A 13,614-nucleotide genomic window follows, 5' to 3' on the forward strand; every position below is an offset into this window, starting at 1 on the left:
GAACATAACACATATTTCTTAACTTTATCACACATTTATCACACATTATTACTTGGTAATTATTAATGAGCTTACCTTAAACACCAGTTCTCCTATCAGGCCATTCCATGACCCATCATCCTGAGGACTCCCGTACTTGTGATCTGGTGCTACATAAATTTCGTATTTAAAGCCGAGGTAAGTGGCCAAGGCTTCCAACACATCTATTGAGAAGCCCTGATACTTCTTTGGTTTTCCCAGAACATTTTCAGACACCATGACAAAGGGCTCTTCCTAAACAAAAAAAACAGAAGAGGAATCTGTTAATAAAGCAATTATATGCCATGTTTGGGTGCTAGAGGTTTTTTTTAATTAAAGGAGGAACTATTAAAATATTATTTATACAAAACTTTCCTAAAACACATTATTAGCAGCTCCCCTTACATTCTGTAAAATGGTATTATTTTTTTTGTATTTTTTTTTGTTTTGGATTTCCTTCAACAGAGAAATTATATTTTCTAGTATATATTTCAGAAGTAGATCTTCTACTGTAACATTTCAACTGAAATGCTTTTTAATAATGCCTGCTGACCACACTCATGGTCAGCAAGACTTAGATATACACTCAATGTCTGGCCATAAATATGGAAGATTCTTCAGCACTGCCATTTTCCTGGGCACACACTGTGTGTAATACAGCCATTAATTCATGTTGCAAGGAAAGAAAAACATGGCAAAACTGAAACATGTATTGCTGTTGTCCTTCTACTGTAACTGAATATAGGCCAGTTAAATTTAAATAGGTCTATCCAAAGAAAAGACATTTGATTAATTTAGGGACAATCAATTTTAGGACTTAAGGCTGTCTATAAGAATGATTGGTGAATATTCATCTAAAAGGTGACTGGTGAATATTCATCTAAAAGATGACTGCCATGAAGGATACAAATAGATACCAAAAGCTGATACTGAAAGGTCAGATTTTCAAGCATCATGCTTTTCTTACTTTTCTAAAGACCTGAAATAGTTTTCTCTATTTTGTTATTAAATTGCCTCTGCTATGTTACTGTTCCTGTTGTGCAAAGAATTTCTAGATATCCCTTCACTTTTTTTCAAAAAAAAGATACATAAAACAGATCATACTTCTAAGGAAAATACATATATATATATTTGCCATAGACAGATTTCACTTAGGTTTGTTCTTTACTCTCTCTGAAAATACCTGTCTGATCTAAGTACAGCACAGTATTAAATCATCCCCAAAAGCACTAAGGTGCTGTAACACATAGGTAGTTTTTTAAATATGCTACATGTCTTTCTTTTAATTCATTGCATAGTGCTGTAATTTTGTATAACAAATTCTGTTAACAGAAACATCTGTTCTGAGGGGAAAAGTTTTGACTTGTCATGGCTTAGCCAGCACAAGTCCATGAGACAACTTTGTTCTGGTCTGCAAAACTGACAAGCAGATGGAGGAAAAGAAAATTGATTTTTTGCAGTGTTTGTGGCCTAAACTTGAATTGTATCTACAGTGGCATTTTTGTTGGTATATAAAATATTCCTTTATTATTCTACTACTTATATCTGTAAATTACTTTGAAGCCAGAGTATTTTTACCGTTTTTTCACTAATCCTATACCTCACTAATATTTTTAGCTTGCTGGAATGTCCTTCTGTATGAACAGATGTCAGTGAATTGCAGGCAGGATGTTCTTGAAATAAGAAAGCATCATTTGTAAATGCTTGAGTAAGTATTCTCAAGGACAGCCACATGCTGATGATGCTGCCAAAGAAGAAAGAATGAACCAGACTGCACTGACAGGATGTTTTTTTTTTGACTCCAGGAAAACACCCAAACTCCAAACTCAAACCAAATAGAAAACAAACCAAACAACCCCACCCCTGACCAAAAAAAAAAAGTTAAGGGTGAACTGTCTAAAGTTATTACTTCTAGTTGTCAGACAGAATTTCTTTCTTCCATATTATCCAAGATCAGTGAAATTGACTAAAAGTGGAGGAGAGAAAGTAAAATGAACTTTAAAAGTAGCTTTCCAGTACCCAGTGTCCATGAACATTGAAGAAAATGAGACAAATTTGATGAAAATCTCTCTTAAATGAGAGCACAAAGTGCATTCAGCTTTGCTGATCACCTGAATGATAGATTCCACAGAATATAGACTCAAAATTACCAGAAAGAAATGTTTCTGCAACAAATAAAAATGGTAGTTTATCAATCTAAACACACTATGCACAAAATTCTAAAGAACTATGTGTACAAAGGATGTTTTAGAAGTTGATAATTTTCATATTAGAAAGGATTAATTTTTATCACTAAATTATTTAGAAAATAGTTGCTCATAAACTGATTTTCTATCTATTGCTCATTGTAGTGATTTAATATGCCATTTAAAACACAGTTTGTCACAACTAATATCCATATTAGGACTTAATAGTCCTTTATTAAGCAATGTAATATTGTTTGCTGTTGAGAGATTTACAAAAACCCCCAATGTTCAGTGTCCTATATATATGTAATGAAAGACAAATAGTCAATCAGATTTATGCAAAGCAACTAACATTTTGCAATTGTTGTTGAAGTCCGGAGCAGCAAACCATTAAATTATATTCTGAAGAAAACAAAACCAATCTACTGCCATGATGCATTTTGTGCAATTGTTTACATTTCTGAGAATGCATGGAAAGAGGACAAAAATATTTGTCTTGATATTTTCCCCTCATAAATGCTGCAGCCTGAAACTCTGAAACTATGCCAGTTTTTGGGTTTTTTTCCACTGGGAGGGTGCTATGGGAGCTATGGAAAGGTGCATAAATTCCTACAATATGGATGTTAAAATGACTGTCTCCATCCTTGACAAAGTTGAAATTGAAGGAAGAAAATAAAGCACGGAAAAACAATGAGGACAATGATGAGCTCGTAGAAAGTAGGTGTGAAAATCTGATGAGGTAATTGATGATTCTGGAGGTAGAAAAAATTCACCTGGATGATGAAGATTCCATTCAACACCAATACATTTAGGAAAATCCTGGTACCCTTTTTCTTCAAAGCAAGTGTTAATTCGGACTATGCAAGAAGGTCTTTATCAGAGAATACATACAATTGTCAGCCTTGGAGAGGCTCAAAACTCCCACGGACACCATTCCAACAACCTGCTCTAACATTTACATGGTGCACACAGCTGCCACCCTTCTAACCTAAATTGTCCCAGAATACAGTGAAGTGATCCAAGGAAGGCTGCTGCTCCTGCTTCTCCTTTTCTTCATCTTGGAGACACCTCCCAAGGGGATTTATGAGCTTCTAAGGGGCAAGAGCAGACTTCACAGCCTGTAAAGCCAGGGAGGTCTGGAAAAGCAAACAAGTCACAACATTCATGACTGAGGGGAAAAATAAAAGAAAATGAATAGGTCACACACCCTTAACGTCTTTTTTTTTCTAGGGTTGATAATCTGCCTCACTGAATGTCTTAGGTTGCAATGCAAGATGTAACCAAAAGGATATATTGTATTACCATCTGTTAAAACCAGGTGTGGCAGTGTCCTTTATCTCTTCCATGACCCATCCCTCATAACTCCAGGCAGAGATCTTCTGTCAATGGGCCATTGAGTCTCACTGCACGACTGATAAAATTACATCATGCCATTGTGAGATGCTCCACCCAGGGGGAGGAGCCAAGCATTCCTACCTGGATACACTCTGAGATTTAGAACAGCACAGGCAGCCTTTCTCCACTGGATTCCCAGAGGAAGACCAGACCCTTCTCTGCCACCACTGGACCTTCAGAGGAAAACAACACCCTTCTACAGGATCACTGCTTCAACAGAACCACATCTGTCACTCCAGGACGACTGCAGACACCACTTAATTGGACTGCTACCAACACCCTGCCCAAAAGGGTGTCAGGTTGTATTCTGACTCTGTCAGTGGTTTTTGTATTTCTGTGTTTTATTTTAATTTTCCTATTAAGATGTAGTCTGGGGGTTTTTTTATACATACTAGTAAAGAACTGTTATTCCTACTCCCAAATCTTTGCCTGAGAGCCCCTTAATTTCAAGCTTGTAATAATTCAGAGGGAGAGGGTTTACATTTTCCATTCCAAGGGGGGCTCCTGAATTCCTTAGCAGACACCTGTCTTTCGAACCAAGACACTGAACCGCATAGGCATCCAGTATATTTAGGGAATGGCTTTTCATCCAACCAAAATGGAGATCCTTTAAGAGAGGGGCTATTTTCATTCAACTTCACCTTCAACATGCTCCCTTGTCAACTGAATGCAGTACTACTAAGCCTGTGACAAGGGCTCCTTCTCAAAATAGCTCCACAGTTATCACTGCCTGGTTTCTTCTTGGGATCAAAGCTGTGCTGTCCTGACCCAAATGAGGATGGGTTTAAGACTTGATGGATTTTACACAGGACTGTGGATTAACTGTGGTGGACAGCTAAGCACCACACAGCTAAAACCACCTGCAGCAAAATGAAAATCAGCAGCAAACAGGTAAGGGTTATATTGGGTGAAGCTGTGCATATTGTTTTTTACGGCTGTAGAAGACAAAGTCTGGCTTCAGAAGTGATTATGTCCCCCAAGCAAGAGAAACCACAAAATGCTAGACTGGCACAGCTTAGGAAGGATAAAGGTGAACCCAAGATTAAGGCAACACGGCATAAAAAAGGGAAAGCATTGTGAAGATGACATGATAGTACAAGTACTTTGGGAAAGTAGATCAAGAAAATGTTTGTCTCCATTCATTTCCCTATTATCACGTGTTTTAAAGAAGCCACAAATTAAGACTGATAGATGTTAACAATATGCTACATATTAAGACTGATATAATTTAACATTCCCAGCATCCCTGGAAACCGGTAAGAGATGGCATAGCATAGTCTGTGGATCCTAGCCATGTCTCCTCCTGGCTACTGCAAAAATTAACCATGTCCTACCCAGAACCAGGACAATTTGCTAAATGCTTCAAGAGTCTAAGACTTAAAAGTATAAAATGCACTTCTTATTTACTCTGATGAAATTCCCAAACATACCAATAATTTGGATAAAATATAAGGCTTGAAGTAATCATTTTATATTCTTTACTAAACCCCCTAATCAAGTTAAAAATAGGAAAGGAGAGAAAAGCTGTTGGGCACAGAAGACCTTCACGCTTGAAAACAGAAGGAACAATACTCAAGCTAAACAGCAGAAAAGAACAATTAGGCTGAGTTTAACTTGGTTGTGTTAATTAATTAGACAATCAAAGAGAAACATCTGTTTGTAGCTGTGCTACAGATGTGGATGATAAAGTCAAGCAATAAATTTGAGCCTTAGAGGAGGCAGGGAGGGAGAACAAGAGAATGATTGCTTTTCAGAAGTTCAATTCCCTAATCCCAGAGTCTCTGTTTGGGATGATTTTTAACCAGTAGAACAGTAACTTTAAATTCCAAGCTTTGATAGTAATCTTTTAGTTCCTCAATGAAAATCGAGTTTTAAAGATCCAGTATTTTTGTGCAGAAGCTCTCTTTTTGGACAAATTACAGAAAACTTTATTGAAAGAACAGAAAAGTTTCATTCAGGTCTTAAACACAGCACTCTAAATACATGAGAGTAAGAAAAAAGTTGTGTTTAGTGGGCTGTTTACAAGTAAGCAGTGGTCTTAGCTCAGCTGTTCATGATTTTACCCGTGCCCACCACCTCATTAGGAGATCACTGGGCAATAAAGTAGATTTTCTCTCCAATTAGAAGTGTGGATTCTGTGGCTTTGAGACTAATTTCAGGATAAAAAATGACATGAAGCTATGAGACACTACTCTGCTGCACTTATTTGCGAAGGTCTTTTGCTTATTCTAAATATAAAAATGCTAAAAAGCTAGGATGTACTTTACAAACTAAAAAGCAAAAGCAGAACAGAATTCTTTTAATTATTTTCCTGGTCAACTAAATCCTCTTTACCCCTTAGCATGGACAGAAACTTCCTAGCCAGGGCACTATACAGAAAACATTGGGTAAAAAAATGGCTTTTGAGGTTAGAGAAACTAATCACTACTGGGATTTACAATACAAATTAGAGCTCTGTGGGAGCTGGGGGCATTTAGCCTGGAGAAAAGGAGGCTCAGGGGGACATAATTGCTCTCTACAAGTATGTGAAGGAGGTTATGGCAAAGTGGTAATTAGCTTCTTCTCCCATGAAACAAACTATAGGACAAGAGGAAATGGCCTCAAGTTGTGCCAGGGGCAAATTACTTTGGATATTAGGAAAAATCTCTTCACTGGAAGGGTTGTCAAGCTTTGGAGCTGGCTGCCCAGGGGAGTGGTGAAGTCACCATCCCTGTAGATATTTATAGGTGTAGATGTGGCACTTTGGGACATAGTATAGTGGTGGGCTTGGCAGAGCTGGGTTAATGGTTGGACTTGATGATCTTAAAGGTCTTTTCCAATCTGAATTATTCTATGAAGAAAGTTTTGAAATTAGGTAATTATATGGGTGGTTAGAATTCATAAAGCATATGGAAATGACCTCTGAACACACTAGAATATAGTACTTCCATAGTGACACTCCATTCAATAAGACTCCACATTCATTAAATTTTCCCTCTTTCTTTACTGAAAGTAGCGAGAGAAGAAGAAATAAAAGAAAAAAAAGAAAGTGAGAAATGAAGCTCAGTTGTGGGCAAGACTGTCAATCTGTGCTTGACACTGACTCCAGAAACAGTGGACAGGCTCTTTAGATGATTCCCATAGCCCAGGCTGAGCCTTGGCAATCTCATGAAGTAAATATTCACTGTGACACTTTAAAAACTCCTGTTCCCTGCAAATGTTAAGAAACTGTTCCCCAAACTGAAATTCACACTTATTACTAGGTTTCTCAACTCCCTTCTGATGGCTGCTGGATGATCAAACACAGCCATTATAACCAACAAGAAACACTAAGTCTGATAAACTATGACCAAAATATTTTCAAGCACAAGATGCCATTGTCTTGTTGCTAGGCAAAATCTATTTCTCCTTGACTCAAAAAATAATTAATGGCCCCTTTTATATGTTAATCATTTCCTTCCCGAAAAGATCTTGGTGAAATACACAGCCCCAAATACTTAATTTCCTCAAGTGTTTTATTGACCGCTGTTTTGGGGATTTTATTTGGCCAGGAACAGTACGGCAGCTTGTTACTTTTAATTGAACAACAATGTACATTAATTCATGTTAGAATCAATGACCAAAATTTAATTGAAACATTTCATTCTTTCATTACAAAAATTCTCCCACTATCAACAGTTATAAAATTGCTGCAAAACATTACACAGCCCCCACCCCCTAATAAAACTAAAACATAGATGAAGGATTCAAATCTACAGGATCTTGGATAACTAAATATTGTGCAAATGGGCTGTGTAACTATATTGGCACCGAAACCCACCACACTCTGATCCTTGCTGCCTTTTCTACAGCAAGAAGCTTGTTCACATCCCAGAAACTGAATACAATTTTAAGGGGATTTTACATATGGCCTAGTCTTATCCATGTGTGTAGTCTCTCACTTTTTCGACTTCAATTAGACATGAAGTTTGTTCTTTCAGTTACAGTACTTCAAAGAGTATTTTTCCCTGTGGAATGGTAGTGATCTGGATTTATTAGGGTCTTTAGTTTAGTCCTATTTACAAGAAACAAACAAAGAATGTTAGCTCCTCTTCTCAGCCCCTCTTCCTCCCATTTCTCAACAATGGGACTAAAACTTCTTTCAAAGCAATCTATGGCAGTGGTCTATTAGGATGCTGCCAAGCTTTGGTATTGATTTTAATTCACAATAACTTAATGCAGGTAACAGCTCTTTCTGAACCACATGGCAGGAATATGGATTGAGATTGGAATTGATTGGAGTGTTGTACAGTATGTCTAAAGAGTACAATGGTGGCTTTAATGCAGATAGTTCATATACCTGAATTAGCAGAAGTGTGGAATGGGTACATTAACCTGCTGGGAACTACACTGGACTCCTTCCAGCAGCCTTGCAAGGAGTTCATAGGCAGCTGTGTCATGCAGTTCATCTCCTTTTCTACCTTGCATGGTATGGAAGGATAATTACAGTCAGAGCAAGAGCCTCTTTCTGTTTCACAACTATGAACTGTGAATTTCTCTGGAATGCAAATATGCCCACAGAGCAGATGGGTAAGGGTCAGTGAGAAGATAAGAGCCAGGGAGCCCCGAGAAGTAGCCCTTGACATGGAGATGAGGTTGGTCCTACCAGGCTTTGCACTGCACCTACCTTGCTGTCAAAGCTGTGGCCCCAGCCAGGTCCCAAAACATTTGAATTACTTGATATCCACCTTATCTAGTATATAGTACCTGCTACTTTAGAAAAATGGGTTGAAAATAACAATAATTGGGAAAAAAAAAGAAAAAAAAAGGTGCTGTGTTTCCCAGCAGGCTGTGAGATTAAAGCTTGTCAAATGAATGATCACAGTAGTGAATACCTGTAAGGTTTATGACCTGTTTTAATACAAGCTAGGTAGCTCAAAGGGACATAAAACAGCTATTAAAAAAAGCCTGTGCCCAGTCAGTAGCAATTTAAACCTGGCCCTTGTACAAGTGTGGTGGTTGGAAGAGGAATACAAAGACAGGTTCTGCCTCTACTGAGGAATATTGCTTTCTACTTTTGTTATAATGATTTTAATTGTTACTATTTTGAGTACTACTGTAGTCCAATATACCAATACATATATATATATATACATACACACACACACACACACACATATATATATATATACACACACACAGAGTATAATACATGCCTCAATTAAAATTATTTATCTTAAAAGATGGGCACTAGGGCAGAGAAAGAGCTGCCTGATGGAATGAAGAGACTTTACAAAAGTCCACAGCATTCAGTTATGAAAGTGGGGAATGGGATCAGGACTGCATGAGAAAAATGATCACCAAAAATATTGGGAGAAAGTAATAAGAAGCATTATCTATGGGACTACTGCACACTATTATAAAATAGTTATTCAATATTTAATGAGGTATCCTGCACATAATCTTTCCTGAGGTTGATCTTTGTTGTACAGTCATTCACTGATGTTTTTTGTCCTGACATTTTTAATCCTTTATCACTTCTGACAGTGTGTTCCTCTGCATATTCTTAAACACTGTCTTATTTCATCTTTCTCATGCCTGTCCTTTCCCCAGTCACTCTGAGTTACTCCAGCTTTGGAAAGAAACTTTTTTTTTATTTTTTAATTTTCTTTAAGTCAGTATTGGAATTCAAATTCCAAAGACCGTTTCAGCTTTTAAAACCAGGCCTTAGCTTCATATCTTTTAATCTTCTCAAAGTGGTAGATTCAATAGAAAAAGGGACTGAAGATGCAGACCTCCTGCCAGCTCAATGTCCCTAAAGACATCGTCTGCTTTCAGATTTCTTTCTTTTCTAATCTGGGCAATAAATGTTCACGAATTTAATACCAATCACTGAGAATTAAACTAGTCCACATATGATAACACTTTCCATGGTGCAAATGATGTTTCTTGATTCTTTTTTCTTTCTATGCTTGTCTACCCTTCTGCCAGTCCTTTCACTACATCACACCCCACAGTGCCCACCTGCAGCCAAGGGTGACCGATCTGCAGCTCTGTGCAAGTAACCCGGGCAATAACTCTCAAGATACTGTGTATAGGAATGTATGGCAAAGCATAATTCTGCATGGCTTGCTGTTATCTGTCTTTCCTTTATCCTGCCTGCCTTCTCAGGACCCTCCAGATATGAAAATACATTCCTGTTTGGGAGCTGTTTTGAATTTTCATGCAGAGTCACAGATATTTTTATACCATTAGGATATTATACCTTATGCACTTTCAGGAAAGGCTCTGTACTTTTCAGTCAAGGTTTTAATGCCTTAAACAGGGAAATTCAAACTTTTTCCTTTTTTGAACAACAGGGGCTTTATAAGAAAATATGATTTTACAGATATGTGTTGGCCTCTTCATTGTCAATGGGCCAAATCTCATTCCATTTCCAATGTTCATATGAATAATTCAGTAATTGTTGTGGCTAATAAAATGGTTTTATGAGAATATCTGCTGTATTTTAGGTCTTTTTCAATAAAACTGAACAACCGAAAAAGAGAATAAACTGAGACAGTCAAAATGGGTATATAGCTAAATATTTTCTTGGGCAACTGTTCATTCAAGACACTCTGAATTTGTTCGAAACAGCTATACTGACCTTTGAGTGAGCTACATTTCAGAAACTCAGAATACATTTCAGAAATTCACCAGTAAGTGATTTGAACTTGGGAGCAACTTGTCAAACACAAAGTCCAGACTTCAGCCTCATGTGTGGAAGTAGTCCAAGACAGAGGCATGTGATATTTAAGTTAGATAAAATAAACCTTTTCTAAAAGTGTAGAAAGTGTGTTACTAATCCAACTCAGATTAAAACACTGGTTTACATGTACACAAACATGACCATAGTTCTCCTCAGAATAAAACACAAAGAAATATTTCTTATTGCTATTTATGCAAAGGAGAGCATTCACATGAACTGCAGAAGAGCCAGGATTCTCTGCCAAGTGAAACCAGATGATTTCCAGTTTGGGGCTATACTGTATTCTGCCGTACTCATAAAGACATTTTGGTTAAAGTCTGCAGATACATAGCTCATAATTATTAAATTTACTTTGGGAAAGGAATTAGAAGATGGATGTGGATGATAGGAATTGTTCAGCAATTGTTTATTGAAAGACTGAGGAAATAAGTCACAATCATTTAGGATTTTCAGAAGGCTTTCATTAGTATAATGCAGTATAAAGCCAGATGTTGCAATTTGCTATCCTCTCAAATTCTACTGGAATCCTAAAAAAATGTCCTTTTCAACCTGAGGGTGTAACAAAATGAATTTGGAAGAGGAAAAAGAGTGCTATCTAAAAAGGCATGAGAGATTTGAACTTATAACAAAGCAAATTTACAAGTGAATGTAAACTTCACAACGCTCAATGAAAAAGAAAATAAGTATTCCTATTGAATTTTAACATATTTCCCTGGATCAAGATCATTGTGTTAGAAAATGGCAGAATTAATAACAATAATTAATCATTCACAGTCGGTATAGATTCTTTACTTTTAACAGAAATGTATTGACTCAATTGAAGAATGAGGAGAAAGATGGAAGAGAAAATATAATGAAGATCATCACTAAAATAAAGTTAATTGGTGAAATCTCTCCTGCTCTCACATCCAAGGTAAGAATCACACATTTTCATCACATTTGTTAAATACAAATCTCCAGTTTTGTCGTACATGGAAGATATAAAGCTTGTGAGGAGATTGAAATGCCCTTTGCTCTGCGTTGAACTTTAAACGTCTGTCTTTGCTTTTATAATTACTGTAGAATCCTACCAGCATAGGTAATTATTTTTGTATATGTTTGCAAGGTTATAAATATTCATGCTATAATAGCGTGAAGAAGAAGCAGCTCTCTCAAAGTAACAAAGATAACTGGGGATAAAGCAGGAACAATGGGGAGAGAGGAAGAGCTACTACTAAAAACAATGCTAATATTCTAATTCAAATTTCTTTTTCTTGGCAAAATCCACAGATAATTTTTGTCAACTAATAATTATACGGAACCAATTAATAGGAGTATCAGGCAAAACAGAGACCAGCCACTGCCAACATGATGCTATTTTGATGAACATGCAATAAAAGTATAATCTTCCTCCTCTCTGTTACTACTCTTTTTTTTTTTTTTTTTTTTTCTGTGCACTCATCCTTCCTTGGCTGTCTTTTGCTGTTGTTTAGTTTGGTTTGGGGTTATTTTTTAGATTTGTGTGGTTTTTTTGGTTGTTGTTTGTTTTGTTGTTATTTGGTTTGTTTTGTCTTGTACATAGTACCACAGCAAGTTTTCTAATGTCCTAAGAGCTGGAACAGAATGTTCACCCTGACAGATACAGGTGTTTAAATACCCATAAAATGACTGGTGGGGGGAGTATGAAACTTCTCTGTCTTTCACACTGACATGCTCTGGTGATTTCACTTTCCACACCTAACGGAGCCTCTTCCTTCATTGTGCACTGTCAGCATTGCAAACCCTGAAAAATTGTCTTATTCTTTTTAAAAAAGTGCTGGGCCCTCAGACACTGAACTTAAACACAAGTAGAGAGTAGCAAGAGGGAAATAGTTTAATCTAACCTTGACAGTTCAGCAGCCCTGGATGAACTTTATATTTGGGCATTGGTCCAAAGAGGACTATATGTCTCACATTATTTTCTTTTTTTTTTTTTCCCACTTAGAAACTTCTCCACAAGCTGAGTTTATGGCAGGGAATACACTGGCCTCGTAAGATTGTCTGTTCAGCTTTAAACCAAGGAGCATTCTTAACATAAGCTGTCCACAAAGGGGAAGAACCTGGCTGACTAAAAGCTAGGATGGGACAGTAGATGCTTTACCTAAGTAACATTACTTGACCTAAGCTGACCTTGAATGTTTTCTGAGTGTGACAATTTCTGTTAGACTGCATGCAACTTGCCAAGGTGATTGGAATTGAATCATTAGCTTCAGCTAGGTAACTTCGGCTAACAGGGCACTTGAAGCTGCCCCTTATCATCTCACACGCTTATGTTACATAATTCAGAATGTGCCTGGGCAAGAAACAGTCTGAAATGTGCTGTACTGATAAATAATTTTATTTTGTGGAAAATTATCCATCTTTCTGGGTTTTTTTGACCTGCTTAAATGAGACCCTCTAACACCAACTACTTTCTTGGTAAAACGGTGCACTTAATAAAAAGATGAGGCAGAAGTGGAGAAGGATAAGCATCTGCTTACCAGCACAGTCACCACACGCAGAACCACTCCTCGCATGTTGTTCTCCAGCTTTCTGTCTGTCAGTGACCCATTCAGACCAGTTACGGGATTCCAGCAGCCAAGCTAAAAGAGAAAACAAAAATCATTTTCTCATTGCCCGTAATACTTTGTTAGTCATTCCTACTAGGTGGCTTTAAGCAGGAATGTATGAAATCGATAGAATACCTTCTGGAATCAATGAGATGGAAACTCAGGGAATGGCTTGTGCACAGATTCATCTTGAAATTGAAAATGAAGCGAGTAAGGATACCAGTTTTTGATTTTAAATACCAGTGGGCAATGGATGCCAGCATCCAGGATTTGGAGTTATAGGCATGGCTTTAAAAGAGGTCAGAGAGGATTTCAATATTACTGAAAATAATTTAAAAGTACTGTAGCTGTAGCAATATTTCTACCTTACTTTCAGTAATACACTAATTGAAGAAATAATAGCCACCAACATTTTAGCACTCTCTCTGCTCCAGCCTTTCCTTCATAGTGGAACTTTGACAAAGGAATTACACCAGCTAAAGCTTATACTAATAATTGGTAATGAAACAGCAGTGATTTTAAGCCAGGTTAAAAATCACATTTTAAAGATGATTGAGGAAAAGACCATTGCACACCACAGCATTGAGAGAGTACTGCAATAGATAACTTAAAAAAAGAAGTTCATCTATGCCATTATTTGCATTGGTGCCATTGCATTTCTGGAGTCTCTGTGGAAGAAGCAATTGCTCAGGAATATCTCTAGGATTATACACCTTTCAGTCTGGGTTCAGTAGATACTGTC

At 37.1% G+C, this 13,614-nt stretch overlaps 1 protein-coding gene across 2 annotated transcripts in view; it reads right to left on the reverse strand.

Annotated features, from left to right (window-relative positions):
* Window positions 1–13,614, reverse strand: part of GRID2 (glutamate ionotropic receptor delta type subunit 2) — a 671,390-nt gene that overhangs the window by 124,645 nt on the left and 533,131 nt on the right. For both annotated transcript variants that reach the window (XM_005517465.2, XM_088056469.1), the window contains exons 9-10: window positions 12,804–12,905; window positions 76–273 (exon numbers count right to left, since the gene is read on the reverse strand). In XM_005517465.2, the coding sequence (XP_005517522.1) occupies window positions 76–273; window positions 12,804–12,905 (300 nt within the window). The remainder of the gene's footprint in view (window positions 1–75; window positions 274–12,803; window positions 12,906–13,614) is intronic.

The sequence above is a fragment of the Pseudopodoces humilis genome, chromosome 6, assembly GCF_049639895.1.
Source record: "Pseudopodoces humilis isolate 2021_Gansu_Grassland_sample_001 chromosome 6, ASM4963989v1, whole genome shotgun sequence".
NCBI classification, from domain to species: Eukaryota; Metazoa; Chordata; class Aves; order Passeriformes; family Paridae; genus Pseudopodoces; species Pseudopodoces humilis.